The sequence below is a fragment of the Amblyomma americanum genome, chromosome 2 (assembly GCF_052857255.1).
Source record: "Amblyomma americanum isolate KBUSLIRL-KWMA chromosome 2, ASM5285725v1, whole genome shotgun sequence".
In the NCBI taxonomy this organism is placed as follows: domain Eukaryota; kingdom Metazoa; phylum Arthropoda; class Arachnida; order Ixodida; family Ixodidae; genus Amblyomma; species Amblyomma americanum.
The window spans coordinates 27,706,456-27,728,271 of NC_135498.1; the positions used below are offsets into that span (position 1 = coordinate 27,706,456).

At 46.6% G+C, this 21,816-nt stretch overlaps 1 protein-coding gene across 3 annotated transcripts in view; it reads right to left on the reverse strand.

Annotated features, from left to right (window-relative positions):
- The window catches only part of l(2)gl (LLGL domain-containing protein l(2)gl), a 43,069-nt gene that overhangs the window by 13,569 nt on the left and 7,684 nt on the right, over positions 1-21,816 (reverse strand). For all 3 annotated transcript variants that reach the window (XM_077653603.1, XM_077653604.1, XM_077653605.1), the window contains exons 4-18: positions 20,089-20,170; positions 19,522-19,631; positions 18,511-18,651; positions 15,405-15,561; positions 14,799-14,922; positions 12,754-12,808; positions 11,852-12,006; positions 10,496-10,713; positions 9,272-9,502; positions 8,135-8,287; positions 7,244-7,419; positions 4,446-4,534; positions 3,745-3,892; positions 2,581-2,774; positions 910-1,026 (exon numbers count right to left, since the gene is read on the reverse strand). In XM_077653603.1, the coding sequence (XP_077509729.1) occupies positions 910-1,026; positions 2,581-2,774; positions 3,745-3,892; positions 4,446-4,534; positions 7,244-7,419; positions 8,135-8,287; positions 9,272-9,502; positions 10,496-10,713; positions 11,852-12,006; positions 12,754-12,808; positions 14,799-14,922; positions 15,405-15,561; positions 18,511-18,651; positions 19,522-19,631; positions 20,089-20,170 (2,150 nt within the window). The remainder of the gene's footprint in view (positions 1-909; positions 1,027-2,580; positions 2,775-3,744; positions 3,893-4,445; positions 4,535-7,243; positions 7,420-8,134; positions 8,288-9,271; positions 9,503-10,495; positions 10,714-11,851; positions 12,007-12,753; positions 12,809-14,798; positions 14,923-15,404; positions 15,562-18,510; positions 18,652-19,521; positions 19,632-20,088; positions 20,171-21,816) is intronic.

The following is a 21,816-nucleotide window of genomic DNA, read 5'->3' on the forward strand; positions in this document are numbered from 1 at the left end:
CACTATGTGTGGGCAAGAGTAGGTGAAATAAAAGCGAACCGCTACCATTTGAGCGAGCTATTGCGTCGGAGAATCCAGCGGCGACATGTATTTATTCCGAAGTGGGCGAGCAGGGCGCCACCATCTTGTCAACATTAACGTACGCAAGCCACGCAAGCACCGCAACGCAAAGTCCGCAAACTCCTTGCGTATGCTAAACCGTTGTGTATGCACAGCTAAAACTGTATTATCTGGTCATCTCTGCACCACGATAACGTATGTTGAGATGCTGTGTCAATCTGAGGGTGGTGTGATGGTGACTCGCATTTTCTTCGCTGCAAGGAAGCTTCCCCCCAAGGAAGTACACTCCTGCAAGACAGCTTACCCGGAGTTTAGTGCGAAAGTGCACAGAAGTCATATTTCTGGGGTTGCATTTTCTTGTGTAGAAGCATTTTATGTTTTCTTTCCCCGATACAGCTGTGCGGATGTCCCGCAAGCGGCACTGCACAGGATCGCTCTCGTTCGCGGTCGCTGCGAAAGTTCGCCTTAACCGGGCTTTTTTCACACTGATTGCCATGGGAAAAACCAACCAATGGCACCATATTGATCATCTTATCCGAGAATTTGTTTTAACCAGAGTCTACTGTATCCAGTTTACCATCTGCACAAATAAGGCAGCACATTCTAAACAAAAGTTGACAAACCTGCCCAGAAAGGTACCCAGAACACTAGAACAAAGAGAATAAAAATTCGACTTTCAAACTGATTTTCAGTCCCAAGCAGCTGAGTCCCCATCACGGATATGCAAGATTAATGACAGAAACATTTGACCTTGACACACCACGTGATGACCAGAGAAGAAGTGAGTTAAACTAAGCTTCCCTGAAAGTACTAACTCGAGCAGGAATAACCACGGTGCCAAGTGCTTACCAAGCGTGCACTGCACTGGATCAGAGTCCCGCTTGTCACTGGGAGGGAAGGCAAGGGTGTAAACAAAGATGGCGCCAGCATTGGTGCCTGCCCAGAGGGTCGGTGTGGTCGCGGCACCTGATAAGGGAAGAAAAGCAGAGAGAGACAGAGAGAGAAGGAAGCTTTAGGGCTCAGGCAGGTAAAGTGACAAATGAAGTCGCCGTTAGCGACCACACCATGAAGCAAAATTTTCCAGCCAACTCAAGCTACAATGGCAGGCTTCCCAGAACAGTACAGAAAGCCAAAACTGCATGTTGCTGACTTTGTTCTCGCTACCTGCAAGAATAGTGAGCACATTCGAATCAGGGGCAGATGAAAATGCAGTAAATGCCACAAGCTCAACAAAAATAAAACTGCTTCTTGTATGTTCCCCTCACCGTTGCTTCACATTTTCCCAAATTCCCCATACGTCTGCGAAGCTACAAGGCTTGTTTTCAACTCCCTTCTGTTACAAAAGCATTAAAACACTAAATCACACTTCACTACAAATACAGTAATATCTCGTTACAAGAGACACGGTTACAAGAGACACTCAGTTACAAAGGACAACTTTTTAGGTCCCTAGAGTAAATTCTTCACTATTTAGAAGAGAGACAACCCAGATATGCTCATGCACTGCAGCCAACGTCGTACCAACTCGTATGCGCTGCACTTTTCATTCCCTTGGCTCGATTCGGTTCTGTTCCTCAGCTGGATGTCACACATAACATGGTTGCGATTACTGCCTCCCTGCACCAAAATTTCCGTCATTCTGTTTCTATAATAGCAGTCGTGCTGCTGCGCTGGCTGTTGAGTTGAATTTACATTGGGTTGGATTTCAGTCCCAGCTTCCGCAGTGCCGGTTGCTTTGTACGCGGTAATCTGACCCGTCGGACTCTGGAGCTGTTGCCATGTATACACGGGACAGTTCTGTTCGACGATTTATCTGCTATAGTTTCGCATCAGACACAAACTCAAATGTCTAAATGTCATGTTGAAGTGCAGTCATGCAAAGTCACATAAACAATTTCCTGTTAATGTGTGTGAACATGTTTAAACGCGCTAATATCCTGATATGCAATACACTGACCTAGTCCGACTCCTCAGTGTTTTTAGTTTTTGGTTGCAAAAGGCCTTGGTTACAACAGACATCTTTCTCTGGTCCCTTGAGTGTCTCTCATAACGAGGTTCTACTGCACCACATTTGGACTGATAAAAGTCACTTCAATACACTTCAAGGCACAACCCCCACCTGCTGCTCCCTCCTGCTCTTTGCTTTCTTCATGCAAGACTCAAGGACAAGATGAGAGAGGGAAAATAATTACAACTTTTCCAACAGTTACCACGCTTGTGTAACGCAACATTTTGTGACAGCAGTTTGCAGCAAGCCCTAGTTCGCACCGTTATACACCGGGCGCCACAAATCTGTGATGCGGAGCACAGTCCAAGCGCTAGTTTGCACCACTGCGCAACGAGGGCACCTCGGATCCGTGAAGCCCCGCTCTGTGCAGCACCCCTCATCATTCTCCCTCCCCATCCTGCTCAGTACTACGCCAACAGCGATACAGAACAGGGAAACGTGCTCTTAATTGCTGTCGCAATAAAAACAAAAATCTGAAGGGAGACACAACAAGCTCCTCGCCATGCACTCACTGTGGAGGATGAAGCTGCTGGAGAAGCAGAGGCAACGGACCATGGACGAGAGGGCATCGTCGGAGGAACGCGCCTCCACTTGGCGCTCCACGGGCTTGGCTTCCGAGAGGGGCGAGCCCGGGTCGATGGCCGACTCGTTGTGACGGGAAGCGGGGCTCGCCACAGCGGACGAGGGGCCCTCCTCCTCCCCTCTCCTGCAGCGGGAAAACCCAGCAAAAAAACAAACGAGCGCTTACCACCTAAAAATGCCAAGGACAGCACAGGGCACCAGTTAACGAAGTGCCGACAAAAAAACATTGGAAGACAAAATAATTGTAGCGAAGACTGAATTAAATTGAAGCTTTATTCCCCCCAAAATTAAGAACAAGCCACAGATAAAAAGCTCAAATATTGGCTTGAGGGAGTCCCTGGCCTTATACAAAATGCAAAAAAAAAGTAGAGGAAAGGAAGCTCACACACAAGCAATGAGTAACACAATTTCAAAGGTAAAAATAAAACAAACTCCACAGCACGATGGCACAGATGTTTTGCATAGTCCAGTGATAGCACACGCAGCAGATAACATGTTTAAATTTTATTCATCTTCATTTTCAGGACTGTGTCCAAACCTGAGGTACAGCAAACTTGTGGCATGGACATCAATGCAATAAAACTCGGCTGCTTGACAATCAGCTGCAGTAATCCCCCCTGGCACACGCTTCAGTCTGGTGCCTTGACTGAGCAAAATTAAATTTTTGTAGCATCACCAATTGCGATAAAATACAGTGCCCTAAACTGCTGAAGAGCTTCAGGTCGCTGCAATGTCTAAGTACCAGTGTTCCTGTGTTCTAGCCTTTGAAATGTACCACGAGCGACCTTAGTATTTTGACTCCGTATAGGCCACACAATGCATAGTAATGCAATAAGGAGCATGAGTGGTCACAACACTGCTTTGGCCAACAGCTACGACATATTGCTGCTGCTGTTCTCACCTGACCAGCTTGTCGGACTGCTTTGCTGCTGAAGGTGTTGAGGAAATGACTTCGCATACAGTACACCTAATAGAATTGTGTTACACCTTTCGCGATAGGCAGTGGCTTTACCTAAAGCGCTTCCCTCAGGAGGCAAATGTGAGAACATTTGTTTTTCCATCCCTGACGTGTGAAGCCAAGATGCACGACTTACCTGGGTCTCCGACTATCAGGTGATTTAGTCATCGACTTGTCCTTCCTGCCCCGCTGGGAACGGCCCTTGCGCAGACGTCGGAAGGACTCGCGCAGGGATTTCTTGAAGGACTTGCGGCGCGACATCATGTCACCCGAAGCAGCCAGGTCTGCGTATGCATGCCGAAGTGTCTTACAAGTTCTTACAAAAAGTTCTTAAAAGTTCTTACAACGGAAAAATACGGCTTGGGGTCACACACACTCCACTCCCAACAGCCTGCATGGGCATCATGAGCACAGCTAAGAAGCAGACTGAAAAATGTGAGTGTCATTCAGTGGTGCAAAACTTTTAAATGAGCGTTATCTGCTCTTTCCAGTGTTTCCATTGGCCTTCCTTTGAATCATATGCAAAGTTGTTAAAAATAATAATAATAATGTGGCACTAATGGCCAGCATCCTCACCCCAGAGGTAAAGGAAATCCGTTCTGGGAAAAATACGGGGGGTGGCGGGGGCTAACAAAGAGGCAGCAGCATGCGGTTTCAAGCACATCACAACAACACCAAAAAGAGAGAGAGAGAGAACCTTGGAGACTAATAAACAGCAGCTATGATAAGAAGAGGTTAAAGGGCAGTCCTTTGTTTTTTGAGGCGCTCAATTTCACAGATGCGCCGTTTCAGTGCCGGATCAACAAGCACACTTCCTCATAGCAGAGTGGGGCTTACCGTGAGGGTTCAGCGTGCACTTTGACACGACAACTTTCTTCTGTACAAAGTCCAGGACGCCAAATCCATGGGCAGTTCCAGCTGCAATGCTGTGGAGAGAAAACCAGTCAAAATGCCCACTCAGCACACCTTCAAGTCAAGCAGCTCTCCAAAAAACAGAGGCAGCACAATGCCTCGATGAGGCCATTTATAAAAAGAATAGACAATGCTACGTTCAACACATACATGATTTCATAAAAGTCTAATCTGTAGATGCTCTCTCATGCGCTGGTGATGGGGGAGAGAAAACACCTGCCTAACTGGCATGTCTCAAGGAGTTGCAATTGCTCACTATTTATAGGGACTGTGGGAAAGAGCAACTGTTGGATGGGAATTAATATACTGGTGCGGGCAGAAGTGAACGGAGTGCACTATGGCCTTCTAAACATATTTACATGCTGCCTTATCAAAATTTGAATATATGACGTCTGCCCACTGTTAGTGACAGCTGGTGTGGTATTTCCCGGGAACACAATATTACTCGATTACCACTAGGGCAGGCGTGACTACTATTAGAAAAAAAATGCCAAGCTCTGCTTACTTATGTCCACACTTTAAACTCAGCATATCCCGTCAGGGCATCAATTCTTATCTACAACAGGGAGAGGGGGGGGGGGGGGGGGGGTAAAATTTTTAAATTTTTGTGATAAGCATAGCAAGAATACCCAGAAAAAAAATTTCCACCGCTTCCAATGATTGATTACGCAATTTCTGCCGAGCCTTCATACATCCATGCAGTGAGTCAAAACTGCTTTCAAGGCCTCGAACTTTTCATTACAGTAGAATCTCGATAAACGGAAGTCGGTTAAACGGAACCAACGCTTAAACGGAACAAACGCCTCGCAGTTAGTTGGTTTTGTATTAAGGCAATGTAAAAAAATTCTCATTAACCGTAACAAAAATTTTCCGACCACCGTATAATCGGAACCGAAAACTGCAACCGCATCGCTTGCTTTCTGTCACGGTGTGCTTGCAGTTGTGTTCAGCTAGGCTTAAGCTTTACATGCGCTGATGAACTTCGTCTGCGACATTTCGTCGCGAAGTCAGCATCCGATGGCAGCGCAGAAGCGACCTCACAATTCCCTTACGTTAGAAAGGAAGGTGGAGATAACGACTTCGAGGGTGGTCGCTTCACAAAAACAGCGCTTTGCGATGAACAACGCTGTCCCCAAGAGCAGCCTCACAAGCATACTTCAGGACAAGGATAAGCTGCGGCAGGCTTTCGGGACGTCACGCTTGGCCCTCAAAGAAGACAACTGCGGGTGACCAACCACGAACATCTGGAGAAGTTCCTGGTGGTTTGGCTGCGGAGAGCCCGCAGTGAAAACATTCCGATCAGCGGGCTGCTCATTCACGCGCAAGCAGAAGAATTTGTTCTGCAGCTCGGCATCGAAGGTTTCTCGTGCAGCGAAGGGTGGTTGACGAGACTTAAAGATCGAAATGGCATAGTGTGTCGTGCCGTTTCAGGGGAGGCTGCCACTGCAGACACGACATCATGCGGGGACTGGCGAGCAAGACGGCTCCCCAAGATTCTGCAGAAGTGAGCAGCCTTTCTAGTATGAGTGGCGCCATCCAAGGAAAACGGTTGCGAGAGCTACAACAAGCAAACATGAAGTCCTTTTTTATAAATTGCAGTTCCCACTGATTTCCACGGAATAAGTGGACTATGGACATTTTTTTTAAACTTCAGTAGTGCTTTGAAAAAAAAAAAAACAATTCACTGTTTACTGCTTTTGTGCAATAAAGTTTGTGCCGATAGTGTACCGTTCTCTTTATTACCTAGATTTTGCATTTGAGATCCGCTTCCGCGGAGACTGCCAACTGCACGCACACCTGCCTCGTCGGGACCAAGCAGCGCGGAACGGACTGCGAAATCCTGAACCTTCTCTCGCTAAACGGAACTCCTGATAAACGGAACATATTTTCCCGGTTCCTTGAGGTCCCGTTTAACGAGTGTCCACTAATTCCAGTCATGTGAAGTCGTTATGCAAACAAATCAGGACATTTTACAGGCTTTAAAACACTTGCACCCGTAAAACAAACACACGAAAACCCACTCACTTGGGCCATATCAGAGGTACCATAAAACATGGAGGTGTCCATTTTAAAAACAATTTTCTGCGTTCACAGGCCTGGCGTAATGTGTTTCTGCACGATTTTTCAGATCTCGCCCCATTTTACTGCGACCACGTTAGAGGATATTGTTTTCGGGTTGTACCCACAAATGTGGATGCAACACCTGAAGAGGACATACAGAAGAGCCCAGATATATCAAACCTGCATATATCGAATTTTTCTTTATACCGAACAGCCCAAACATCTCTGAAAATCTCACGCAAAAGTAACGAACTCATGCTCAACGTCACTAGCATGGGTGCAACATACTCTTGCTACTACGTTACTGATGAGGTTGTTTATTGCCATTTTCTACATACCAAATTATGATATATTGAACTATTTCACGATCCCCTTTGAGTTTGATAAGCAGGCTTCGACAGTATAAGAAGATATTTGCATCTAAGAACGAACAGAAGCTCCCACAGAAGTGCCAATGCATTCTATTGACACCTCCTTTTTTTTTTCTTCTTTCCGGCACATTTGGACAACACTGTATTCTATCTCCTGTCCTTACCCACCTTTTGCAGCCACCCAGACAACATTGCATTCTATAAAGGCTACACCTAATACCAGCAAAGAGCCAAGGGTTGGCCCTGCAAATGCTCTGCATTTAAAAAAGTGACATGCTGCCTTCCACTTACAGGCCCCACTTAGAGTGCAATGCCAGGGCAGTGACTCCTGCAGGCGGCGAGAGCTGCAGCACCAGGTCAGGGTGGAAGCCAGCTTCAGACTTGAAGGAACAGCTCTTCACTTGCAAAGGGTCGTGGCCCTTCCACACGAAACTGTCACGGTCGCCCACAAAATTCAACTGCACAGCCTGCAATGGGACAAGGCAGAAAAAAAAGAGTACGTCAAACAAGCAGCTTCAGACTCAGCAGCACCAGGAGGCAAAAGCTGGCACTGAAAATTTGACAAAGCTCATGGCTTCAATAAAGCAAGCAGTCGCGCTTTCTGCAAGAGCCCCTCGAGTTTTACTCATGGCACAACTGAACACGGTAAGTGAAGCACCTGGATTAGGTATACGCAGCATGTTGTGAACCTGCTTCTTTACAGCAATGACTTCCTTTTCTGGGTCAAGACACTTGATAATTCCTCACATGGATTTCCGTTACATATTCTTTTTTTTATCTCATTTTCAGGTGCAAGTACTAAAATTAGTCAACTGTTGCATGCTGCTTTTGTCTGAAGTCGGGCCCTAGGCTAGACATAGCAGTAACGGCTAGTGACCCATTTACGTAGTAGTTGCAACTCGCATTGAAATTTGCAATGGTGATCAAACCTGCCCAAGTGCAGAAAAGCAGGCGAGGACAATAGTAAAAAAAAAAAATCAGGCTCCGCTGTTATAATGCCATTCACGCCGGTGACAACACCAAGTCGCAGTGCTTTCCTGTGTCACCCATCAGCAATGTTCAGGCACTGGTTCTGGTAAGCAGTGCTCAAGTGAAATCAAGCTGCCACGGTGCGCCACAAGTTAATTTTGGTCTGTGCTCGAAAGCATCCTGCCTTAATCAGTCTTGACGAGAGAAGCCCACCTCAGGAGTGTTCTCGGACTCTTCGGGGTCGAAGGCGAAGCAGACCACTTGACCTGCGGTGCCGGCCACCACGAGGCGCCCCGTTTGCAGGCAGAAGAGCACCTTCTTCACGGCCAGGCGGGGGTCGTCACTGTACGGGTCAAATGTGCCTACCTGCACGTGGCACACACAAAATACCCACCTACGATCATGTACCAGAGAAGGGGAAAACAAAACAAAACTGACACACGCTGCTTCCAACAACATGTGACATCAAGCTGGACTGTTTGCACAGCACTGAAAGACAAAAAAATTCGGACAGAATTTGCAACATTACAGCAACTACTTCACATTCATAGCTACTGCAGCACATCGATTTGCAAGTGTTTTCTTTGCAAGTGTTTCCCGGAATGAAAGTTGACTCTTTCCATGCACAGCAATACAAGCGTCAAACCAATGCAACAACAGTCTGCCGTATGTGCACTCAAATGTTGGCTGCTTCCACAAGTTCCAGGCCTTTTCAAAGCACAGTACGATCTAAATGATACAAATCTCACGGAGTTGTGAAAAATATTCGCATCATCAAAAAAATAAGCAAAATCCTTCTACTGTAGCATGAAAGATGCATCTAAGCAAACCTGCTCTCAGCTGAATGGATTTATTTCCTGGCGCACGCCAACGTTCAGTGCTTGCGGTGCGCACTGCATGACTAACGATCTTGACATAGGCGATATGCGAGCCATGCACCAGTGCTTGGGCGCTCACAGTACGTACTGCATAACTGGCCAGTGCAAGCCGTGCAAGATTAGGGTGTGGTCACGGCTACCACACTCGAGAATTCGTTTCATACAGAAATTCACATAATCCATGATCATATCATTGAGGTTCAAGAATACATTACAAAGCTCTACAGACAGACTCCTCTTTCATCTTCCGTAACAGCTTCAAAAAAATGTCACCCTACAGCAACAAATGAAATACAAAAGCACATTCGTAGGCCATCCCCCAATTGCCAACAGCCACTGAACCTGCCAACTAGCACAGCCACAGCAAGTGCTTCCGACCAACAAGCACAAAGCTCCTTGAGGGTAGGACTCGGAGACTGGTGGGCATGTCCATGACACACTGGCACAGATGGCACAATGAGCCACTACTCACTTTGTGAAAGTGCAGCCACTCCTCTTCCTCCTCCTCCTCTTGTGCCGAGTGGAATCCAGAGGGGCCGTCCCCCGCACCAAAGAGGCGCGCCGTCCGAAGAGTCAGCAGCTGCCTCAGGCATGACCCAGACGCGTCCCAGAAGCGCACTGACCCATCCTCGTGGCCAGTCACCAGCAGGTCGTGTTGAGTCGGTGCCTCTCCTGTCACTCGGCCACCTACCAGCGGCCAAGGCTGCGGCAACAAACCAGAGACAGTCCTCAAGATGTGGCAAACCATAGGGCGGCGCGGCACCACTGCTTCCACAAGAAATGCCGCCTTAACTGTTAACTGATCTGTCTCACTGATATCGTTGTTGTTCAGCTGTCAAGTCGCATTAGACTCTTCGTGACCCTATGCACCACAGCATGCCAGATTTTCCGGTACTCTACTGTCTGTTAAAGTCAACAGCTCGGCAATAAGTTGCAAAGCATAGCCAAATAGTTAAAATGTCTTCGCGCCGACTTATAACAACACCGGCACTGAAGGCTATGTAATTTACATACGAGAAAGTCCCCCATTTAATGGGCCGTTGTAAGAAATGGCAATCAAGATGAAACTTCTTTTTTGGGCATCTTCTATCCGTTCCCTATTATGTCCGATATCTTTGGTTCGTTCCCAGCAAAGCCCCTGCACTTCTGCCACTCCATGGTCCAGCACACAGAATGTCACAAGGGTTTCAAAAGTTTCGCTGAAAAGCTTGACCCAGATTCATAGAATACAGCTTCTAAAAACTTTTGGAGGGTTGCATTCAAGCATTCCAAGCTAAGCAACTACACACTTCCTGCTGCAGCAAGCATCCCAAACACATACTAGCAATGGCTGTTGATCAGCACGTGACTGCGCTAGCCCTTGGGGAGCAGGACAAATGGCCACTACCTACATGCTTGCATTATGACAGCCCCAGGCATGACATGCTTTGTATATGCCACTGGATTGCAGATGCCTACAAAGTCACTTGGCATCCAGAGGTGCAACAGGGCACAGACTACAGTACATCTTTCAGCCAAACAATTTTTTTCTCCCTAGCCAGCTACAAAAAAACAAAAGACTTCACAAATGTGGCTGCATAAGAATGGCAATGCTTTATGTCGAATACTATTAAACTGGGTCCCCGAATGCAGTCAGGCTTATCAAGTCCACATAAGCTGCTCACATGAACAAATACTCCATGCCACCTTGGCGTACCTTGTTTGAGCAGCTGACTGCCTGTTTGCGGCCCACATCAAGCAGCTTGTCCCAGACATCCTGCGGCACGTTGGCGAAGTGGTTGGTGCAGGTTATGGCTGACGAGTGCAGGCTTGACAGGCAGGGCAGGGCAAAGCTGGGCCACTCGTCCGAGGACAGATCCACCACCACTAGTTCCTCCTCGGCCAAGATCACCAGGGCCACAGGCTCGGCGCACTCTGCAAAGCCCCCGTGTCTGATCACACCAGGAATGTGCAGGATACCTCCCGTATACCACTTGTATCTATAGCCAGGCCCTGAAGAGGCCACCTATGGCAAAATCTGTCAAAAGATGAAATGCCAAGAGGCTGCATAGTTGAGGACAAGTGCATGCTCACTTATTACTGTCCCAGCTTTGAACTGTTTGCCACAGTTAAAAAAAGAAAATGGTTTTGCACCCTGTAACGTTGCCAGCACGACTCCTTGAAAACAATCAGTCCACATCTAAGTCAAGCTGCATTCCAAGGTTAGCATCTGCCTGCACACTTAGCGACCCACTTCTGCATCACCTATTGAGTACTGATGACAAAAACTCTCAAACAGAGCACGCAAGGTGTTTGCGTCTTCTCTGCATCGAACCACACTGGAAATACAGTAGCATTTCTCAAGTAATCAGTGCAATCCCATGAGCCTGTTCGAATTACACAGGGGTTTGCCTTAACTCATGCACGCTAAAGACAAGATGCACTTCTTCACTGAAACACTTATGTGCATTGAGCAATATAGCAATTTGTCAGCTGCACTCTTTGTGAAAAACAAACCAAAGGCACATGGCTGCACGCTTAGCTCAATCTAAACATGGTGGTGCTTTATTATCAACGCACAAAAGCCCACTCTTTGCGAATACCTTCGGTGCGCTCCTTCTGCTGCAAAAACACTGACATACATGAACCAGTAACATTGCTGTATTTTTGCATAAAACCCGCACCAAAAATTTTCAAAATGCGATCAAAAAGTAGGGGAATTTGAGGAGGGGTTTAGTTATCCAGTGAAAGCATGCCTCATGGAAAAGCATACAGCCAGTGCCATAACCTTGCGGTACAACTTTTATGGTTTAACCACAGGACATCTGCTTCGACAAGGCGTTCAAGGCACACGTGAAGCAGCTCTATGCTACGTGGATAGCCGAGGAAATCATGACCTCACACTGACGAGACGCATCCGAAGGCCAGACATCGCATGGACAAAGCCTCACAGAAGAGAGAAGCTAACAATAACTGAGTGAGGTGAATTGAGCACTGAATGCGGTGAATCAAAGATAATGAAAATCCAAGGCGCACGAAATAAGTTAAAGTGCAGGCATCGTCCTTAACATACCAGGGTCATCAGCCTCCTTGTCCACGGTGAAGAAGTCGACCACTTTGGATGTGAGATCCAGCACCTTAGACGTCCCTCCATGCTTCACTGAGACAGTGTGCCGTTCACCATAATTGGCTCGAGGCATGCCACCCGAGAATATGATGAAGTCATCCCTTCATTAAGAAAAAAAAAGGAAACAGAAGGAGCGAGTAAAGCACAAGCAAGCACATAACCAGGAAAATAAATATCCAATGGCACATTTCTCATGCACCTGCGTCTTCCTTTCCTCAAGCACTATTTAGGAGCTATAGCAGGTAAAGCCGGGCAGGTAGGCTGGTCTTCTTCGTAACACACACACACACATAAACCAGTTTTCGACCTTTACAGTGAATACACATAAGAACCATGTAGCTTCAGAACCGATTGCCAAATACTTTCAAGGACTTTAGCACGTATGGAACGGAGCAGACAAACAAAATAAAAGCAATCTACATTACATACCTAGGCAATCACTGAAATTAAATTAATTACAAAGAGGCAGCTCTAACCACCTTGTCACATCTGTTAGATTAGCCAAATGCTATTTAATAGATTGCAAAAACGTCTACCTATAAGCTTTTTGTAACTGTTGCTACACTGATAAAACCATACTATGTGTCAGAACCTGTTCAGAGAGCAGTGGAAACCATAAGTGTGAGGCAATCGCATTTACTCAATAACCGTGTACCCTATTTTGGCTGTCAAGAGGTACAGTGGTTCTGTCGATTTTACCCAGTATAATAATGCACCCATCTAAATTCCATTTTTTTTAAACTGTGTACATTGTGAGAGTAAATAACAGTGCTTGTGGAAGCCGTCATCTCGCGCTCATAACTTTCTCTCCACTAGGGAGGAGTTGTGGGACAAGGTACAGTACTCACTTTCCAGTGGTCCGCTTCCACAGGATCTTGTTGATAGCCTTGCAAGGGTAAGGACCTGAAAAAGTCCAAAAATATGTTGCCAGTGAGCCATTGGGCAAGCCAGGTCGTAGTCATGTACCTAAGCTGATGTTATTACACAAAGGATGCTCTTTTCTTTTTTATAGCAACGCTCATTACAAAAACATGCTCCACAATGCTCACTGTTCGAAATGAGTATAAAGCAGCTTGCAAACATGTCTGCCGTTGCCCTAGGAAACTGCCTCTTCGCCTCACTTTGCAGGCGCTCTCCGCCATCCACGCTCCGCCTGCATGTCTGCTGTCAGTGTCTGAATTGCGCAAGCAACCGAGAGGAGACGATGAGCACACGATTCTGAAGCTCACAGCTCTCGCACGTCAGGAGCGGGGACAGTGGAGTGTGCTCGCGACGCAAGGCAAAGAAAGAGTCCATTTCCTGAGACAACAGCAGCGGGAAGACCGAGAGAGTAAACATGCGGGAAGCAAGTGCTTCCTCGGACCCCCCCCCCCGCTGACTAAACGGGGGCATAAAAAAAGGCAAGCTGCAGCTCACTCGCAGTCACACCTGATGAAAGAACACAGTAGGTTCTGAAACAGTGCGTTATTTCATTTTTAGTTGGCATTCTTGCCTCAGGTGAAGTCCCACTCACTGTCCAATCACCCATCCAATCACCCTACAGCACCGTTTGCATGACAGGGCATGGCATTGCCTAGCTCTAGCAACTGTTCAGGTCAGAGCACAAAGCGCCCCAGGCGACTCACAGCACTACCAGCAGAACAGGCAGTTTAGCCTTCACGGTTACCAAGCAAAAGACTTAACTGGCCAATGCCCAACCATTTACAGTAGCCGACGGGTAATTCGGACTCCAATAATTCGGACTTGTAGGATATTTCGGACCTCGATGAGGCACCGTCAGTCACCCCATAGAAGTACATACATATTCGCGGCGGATATTTCGGACATCAAAAGTCTGGAAGTTACATTTTTCGGACTAATTTCAGTCGCCTGCGGGCCAAAATCAGCCATCTTATCGGCTTTTCGCGGGCACAAAAGGTGCCATATTGGATTGAGGTGGATTTACGCTGCAGTTGGATTGGCTTGACATACTTTCGGTGCCTCATTGTTTCCAGTAGAGGTACCTGCATCTCCGACACTTCAAGGTTGCAGCCAGATTGTCATCGCCGTCACTTGTTTTTGTCGCCAACGTTGTCGCGGGCAGTTATTGCTTGTCCCATACGTTGAAAATTGGTTGTTGGGGGAAGGAAATTGTGCAAGAGCTATCTCGCATCTCGGCCAGAAGGAATAAAGGAGGGACTGAGAGAAGGAAGGAAGAAAGGTGCTGTAATGGAGGGCTCCGGAATAGTTTCGACCACCTGGGGATCTTTAACATCGCACAGCACACGGGCGCTTTAGCGTTTCGTCTCCATCGAAATGCAGCCACCTCGGTCGGGATCCAACCCGGGTACTCTGGATCAGTAGCCGTGCGCCCTAACCACTGAGCCACCTCGGCGGGTCTCGTACGTTTGCCATTCGTCGTTTCGTCACTTGGGTTCCTCTGACCGCGTCGACCGAGTGGCCCTCAGTCTTCACAAAGTTACACCCATTCGCCGTTTTGTGATTGCGTTCAGCGGTTCCGCCACTTTGAACGAAAAGTGCCTTATCCTTGCGTGTGTTTGACAAATGGTGTGGTGCACACTCAGGTTGTGGACAACATGGCCCCGCCGGGTCCGTCAAAGAAGCGTGGGAAGTATTCCGACTAAATGCAGTGACCTTGCTCTCTAGCGTGTACAGTGAAAGCACAACTTTGGCGCAAATATAGGCGCAAATCGTCGCCAGCAAGAGAAATTTTTTGCGAGGTAAAATCAGTGACATTTTTAAGCCGATTTCATCTCAATAAAGTGTTTTTTTTTTTGTACTTCACGGATTTTTCGGACTGTTCGATTATTCTGACCCTTGTCCGGGTCCCTTCGAGTCCGAAAAATCGGTCGGTGACTGTACATCAAACACGATAGCAGTACAGAGAACTCACCGTAGCACTGCTCCACAGATTCGATTGCCTTGGAGGTGTTGACACCCCAGACAAAGTAGCTGCAGTCGTTGTGGGCACTCATGAACTTAGTGCCACTTCCATGCCACGACACTGAGTGGAGATCCTGGCACAAAAAAAAACACAGAAAGACACAGTCACTTCCAACTGTGATGGCAAAAACCATTTGTCAACTGAAAAGGCTGCGTAAATATCTAAGCTGCCGTCTGAAAGACTGCCGCAAAGATATCACCAATTCATTCTCCATTTAATCTCTAGGCAACCACCAAGTTTCCCTTGAATGCATGTGCACTGTTCAAGAAGAGCTCTATGATCTGTGCTGATTTTGCACGTTACTCAAACCCCACAATGGTCCGATATGCCACACGAGCCATTGAACAAAAGAATTCTGACAAATTTTGACAGGTAAACCGAGATGAGCATTAATGCAAGAACAAAACGGGAGGGTTTGAAATGCTGTAACACAAGTCAACAAGAAAACGCAAGTAGCAAGGTAAGCCATAGTGACACCATTAGTGTGCCGAAATATGTAGTGGTCATCAGTGTCTGTCATGGAACCATTAACTTCTGCCACAATAATCTACACACCTTGTTGCAGATGTATGTCTGGTCAGCGTTGAGTGATTGGTTATCCCACAGCACCATCAGGCCCCTTGAGTAACCAATGACCATCTTGTTTGGGTCCAAGGGGTGCTCCGCGATGGCCTCAACACCGCCAGGGTTGATCTTGTAGTCTTCAGGAACACTGTAAGCAGCAATGTTGGTAAGGGCCCAAACAAAGACTGCTATTGCTTACTTTTCTCATGGCAAAGAAAAGCAAAAAAATACAAATTTACCAAAAAGAGACCACTACAATAACAACTGCACACTGCTGTCCAGTTCCTTCTTAACAGAAATAGTGGTGCATTTTTTCGCTATATATGTATATATATATACAGTGAAAGCTCGTTAATTCGACCCCCGTTAATTCGGACAATCGGATAATTCGACCTGCACGCATGGTCCCTACAATTATATATAGGAGTCTATGGGGCAAAACTCTCGTCAATTCGGACAAATTTTACCACCCATCGGTTAATTCGACCTAGTTCCACGGCCCGCCAAGAGCGGCGCTACTGTAAAGTTGGAAAAAAAGAATGTAGCGTAGGCCATCCATACGGTCATCGTCATCAGCAGTGCGAGAGAGGGCGAGGGAAGCAAGGTTAGCAGTGGCCGAAGCGCCCGGTGTCTGTCTTTGTGCTTCGTTGCCTCTTGCAGACGTGCTCAGTCGTCGTGTTAACCCTATCTTCAGCAAGTCTCGTTTTGGCGTGTGTCGTCGTTGCCCCGTGTTTCTTGCTGCTACGATCGCGGTTATTGAACCCTAACACGCCTTTTCTGGAAGAAGCCGCAGAAGCCTTGTCCGTGCTGGAAGACTTCTGTGAACAAATTCCGGGTGGTTCGCGTACCGCGGAGCATCTGGCAGCTGTTAGAGCTATTGTAGCCGCTCAAATTCGCCCGAAAAAGCAGACGACAATAACAAACTTCTTTGCCAAATAAAGGTATGTCATGCTGGGGCAAATTTCATGTTTTTTGTGGTTCATTCGATATTTCAACATTCGGTTAATTCGACAATTTTTCGCGGTCCCGTCAGTGTCGAATTAACGAGCTTTTACAATATATATATATATATATATATGGCTGGCAGTTTAGCACTGCTAAGCAGGAAATATTGAGCGAGAACAGTTTTTTTTTTTCAGGTGAACATGATTGCCATACCTCAAAGCACGACTAAGGTGTCCACTGACCCAGGGAGCGTCTATGTGAAGCATATATGTACTGCAATGATCTGCTTATATACGGGCCTGGGGAACGCAGCTTAAAGAGACTATGCAATGAACTCAAAGTCACTTGTAAATGTTTACAATGTTCAGAATGCTACAGAGCATTCACGCTAAGTATGAGTCCTCAGAACGGAGCCGGCAATTTATTACAAATTTCTAAAACCACGCTTCTTTTAAATTTGCGGGCAAACTGGTGCGCTCGTAATTAATGAATTTGGAACTATTCATCCAAAAGATAGACGTCATGACATTAGTGATGTCAGCAGGCCACCACACACTGCCATTCACTGGAGCCACAACAGTCACGACATCACAGGCACACTTCTGGTAGCCGTGAAAGTCACCTGCTAATGTTGCTGCACAAACCCCACAAGCAAGCATGAGCCAGCTGGGTCCATTACTGCTGACAGATGAGAAGGAAAAGAAGCCGGCATGCGCACGAGAAAGCCAGGAATGCGAAGACCCACGCATGGAATAACGGGGTGCGACAACCGGAAGTCGCAAACCGAACGTCAGTGCATGATGTATTCATGGGCAAAGCCAGTGGGGTGCAGTCCCAGAGCTGTTCTGGTGCCTGGCATGTACAAGTTAAAGGGGAAGGGGAGCGTCACTTTTAATCACCGTTATCTCAAGTGTTATTGAAGCTAGCTCAAAAATTCTTGCACTGGGGTAACGAGTGACGGAATGCCTATCTCTCGTTTGCTTTACTTAGTGTCAATAAATTCACTTCATATTTCCTTTAAGAAACAGAAACGCTGCGACAGTAAGCTGTTATGGTGGCTTCTCCACAGCATTAAAGTGGAAAGGGGCAAAGCATCCAAAAATGACGAGGAATATGTTTCGGTTACTTCATCACTGTGATCGACGGACGGGATGCGTTATGAAGTTTTTTCCACCTTAAGACAATCACGCACGCGGACTGAATTCTGCGAGCACTAGGAAAGGATCTCTTCAGATCTTGTGCAAAGTAATGCTGACATTTTTATAATGTGGAATTGTCAATAAATGTCTTTTTACCACATTTGACAGTTATCATCATTATTATTGGTTTTTGGGTAAAGGAAATGGTGCAGTATCTGTCTCACACATCGGCAGACACCTCAACCGCGCCGTGAGGGAAGGGATAAAGGAGGGAGTGAAAGAGGAAAGGAAGAAAGAGGTGCCGTAGTGGAGGGCTCCGGAATAATTTTGACCACCTACGGATCTTTAGATCTTTAACGTGCACCGACACCCCACAGCACATGGGCGCCTTTGTGTTTTGCCTCCATCAAAACGCAGCCGCCACGGTCGGGTTCGAACCCGGGAACTCCGGATCAGTAGCCGAGCGCCCTAACCACTGAGCCACCGCAGCGGGGCACATTTTACAGTTATATGTTTTTGGAGAAAACGTGTCATCCAAACCACCTAATTTGAAAAAAAAAAAAAGTAAGAAATGTAACACTTGACAGGTACATTTTTTCCAAATTAGGTGGTTTGGATGACATGTTTTCTCCAATACTTTTTTGAAAGCATATCAATGATGTCATACTGTAATATGAAGCGATATTGATAATATGAATTCGACAATTCCAAAATCTGGTTGATTTGAGCTGCCACCTCTGTCCCACTAATGTCACGTGTAATGCAAAGACTTTGCTTAGTTTTGACCAATTTGAAGTTTCCTTTCAGTAATAAATTATCCAGAGCTTACTAGGCTGCCATGTGCTCTTCACTTATGCAGCAATCCTTTACTCAGACTCCCACCTGCCCCTGCCAAATGACAATGAAGTGTCGTTAGGTCTCCACCACTTCCTTGATTGCAATTCAATTCTCCATTCAATGAGAAAGCTCAACGTGCAATGCAAGCCGCCAAGAGAAGGAGAATGGCAGCTCACTTCTGTGTGACGAGATCTTGGTAGATGATAGTATCGGTCATCTGGAAGGACTTGATGTCCAGCAGGTGAATGTTGCCCCCTTCGGTGCCCAGGTACAGGTGGTCTCCAGAGGACTGGACGGAACAGGTGAAGATGCGCAACCTGCAGCACACACGCAAAAAAAAAAACGGCGTTGGTTACGATGATTAACACGTACCCCAGCTGTGCCCAAACCTGACAATATGTGAACATGGTGCCTGCTTTCTTTTGTTTAGCATGCAATATCTGAACATTGTGCTGAAAATACTTGATTTCTTTAATTTCCAAGGTCTGCTAGAATTACAAAGTGCATAAATGCATTTTGCATAATTCTATAGCTTCAAGGTTCTCTGTTAGGCCTAGTAGTGTTTTGGGCACATCAATAGTAATCTGCAATCCTGCATACACCAGTCCAGCCCCTCAGATTATTGACAAGGACACAGTAGCCAAGAGGCTTGTTGTAAGCACACCAAGTTATCCGTAATATGCCAATGGAACCTCACAAGCTCTGGCCTTCTTGCATACCACTGAACAGCTCTTCGGAAATGCTGACAAAAAGCACATGCCACAACTCTCAGCATGGAGACGCTTCCAGACTTTGTACACCTCAAGCAAGCATTTATTTCAAAAACAAATAGAAGCTCAGTACACACAAGAGAATTGAACAAAGAGGACTTCACAGCAGAGGACTTCACAATTAAACAAGACATGCACAGTACAGGTGCCTACAATATGAAAGGGGACAATCAGTATGCACCAAGAACGAATGGTGCAGTTAGTTATGCACTGAAGTTGAAATTATCCCCACAGAAAAAGACTTAAGCACAAAAGAAAAACCAGTTAGCTTTCCACTCATTTATAGAGGAACCTGCTTGAATGCGGAGAATGCGTTCCCATTCATACTGAAGCGATGCATACATCTGCCTGCTGTGCTATTCAACATGCTACTGCGCTCGGACATGTGGAGGAACTCATCGCCAAGCAAACACTCACTTGGAGTCAACAGTGCAGGACTCCACGTGTTCGAGTACAGACTCCGCGCCCTTCATGTTGATCTCCCACAGGTGCAGTGTGTTGTTCTCAAGGAGGGTTATCAGCCGACCCTGCAATGCAACAAGTGAGCCTAGTGAGATGCAAAATCCAGTTTATAACATTCAACTCCGCGCTCCCCTGTCCCGCACCATTCACCTTTCCGGTCAGTACCTCACAATCTGGCTGCAACAGTCTTGAGAAGTCAGCAATGACTATTAGTGGTAACAAGTACAAAAATAAATCACTTGCACAAATCTCTGGATAGGTGTGCTTTGGTGCCAGCATGCAGACACGCCTCATATATATATATATAGCACCACTGCACATAGTCATCAAGTCTTACCTTATCATTAATGTTTCGATACTACTGCATGGCACTGCAAAAAAAAAGCACTGAGCAACAACGCAGGTAAATGTCACAAAACACAAGCAGCTTAGCCTGCCGTAATTTCCTCCACATAGTTGTACCCCGCATGTTACTAATGAATAAGAAAAAACAATGAGAGCTTTTTTGCTGACTGCACTCACCTGCTTAGGCACAAAATGCAGCTCTATCACAGGGCTGGTTGCATCGTGCTCAACCACATATTCAACACCAGGAGCGCCATAGCTGGTGACAGATGTCAAGGGTGCACACACCTTGCACTTCATAAAAGTCTATGGGTTGCTAACGCAACAAAGGTCTTGATTTTAAAAAGCAAAGGCTCAGTCAAATAGGAAACAGGAGACACAAAACAGAGGCTCCAAGAGACCGCATCTTCTGGAGCTGCTCAAAGGAACCGAAAATTCAAGGGCAGTGAGGGGGTACAGAAAAGAATGGATGCTTTACCCTTATACCAAATATTACGCAATTTTCCAGTGCTAGAAAAAAAAAAAGAAAAGAAAAAGTCAAGGGTAGGCAAGACTGCCAAAGAATGCTGCTAAAAATTGTGCTATAATGCTGCTGCATGCCCACTGAAAGGAACACTAAAATTCTTTAACGCGATAGCATTAACAACCTCAGGTCGCAGAAAATCGGGCGTCATCAGCACCATTCGTCGTAACGAAAAATCCCCAGAGAAGCAGTCTAGGAGGCAGGTGGGCTACCTAGGTCACTGAAACTTGTGGCGCCATCACAACCTACCCACTCGATTGTGGGCAAACTGCGGACTGTGGCAGGTAAATTAATGATTGGTCGCTAGAGGTCGCTTGGGAAGAGCAACCTGGGGCACATAAGCCCCACCGGTGGCAGCACCTGCCATCGCAGAGCAGTGGCACATTGAACTGCTGCCTCACTGCGCCAGGAAGGGTATGAGGACTCCAAGGGATCTATGAATTAAGTAGAGAATGACAAATTCTGCATGTATAGGGTATTAACGCATTAAGCTATCGCATCATACCCTTCAGGTGGAGCTTAAGTGTCCTTTTCAATTTTTTTTTTCTGCTTCAATGACCTCACAACTACTGACACAGCAATGACTGCAAAGAACCTAGGTTGTGCCAGAGTCAAACTGCTGTCTTGATTTGAATGATGTCAAGAGCCCAGAATAGAACGCATGATGATGATGTCAAATGCACATGAAAGCACCACTAGTTTTCACGTGCACACCCAAACCGTTATGCTCCTGAAACGCAAATGTCCCAGACAAGCCACACAAGCAGGCTGGCTGACCTCTGACATCAGCAGCACTCAACAAACACTATGCTGTACATTGGGAAAGCCTCTCACTTAAAGGCGCTCCGACAGAGGCACTCAATAAAGTTGCTATATGCGTGGGATGTTAAAGGATGCCGCTTCACAAATATCCTCCAGAGAGAATTTTTTTATGCGCTTTGCAGAAGAATTATCTGTAGTCAAAATTTTAATTTCAGCATCTGCATGCCTTTCCCTCTCCTCTCATCATTCTTTGCACACGAAAGGTCTGTGTTCCTCTGCCGGCCCCACCAGAGACGTGTGCAGGCCTTCCCCAGGGACGGAGCTGCCTGAACCGCCACAGTGACAAGGCTGAATGACCGCGGCCATGGTAGCTGCCCGACATCTGTAAGAATCTAACCAATAGCCATCTCTTGACTGGCATATGCAGGAGTGTGCAATGGAAGCAGGTGCGAGCACGAAAAAGTCGCCGGAAAGGGCTCGCCATCTTTCGCGCGCGATTTTGCGTTCTCTGCTGTGTTCAGAAGTGTATTATTTGGCTCAGGTGTTCATGACAGCACAACATAGTGATTGAGTGAGTTGATCAGCTTTCCTCATAAGGTGTTCCAGAGCCCCTTTAATGC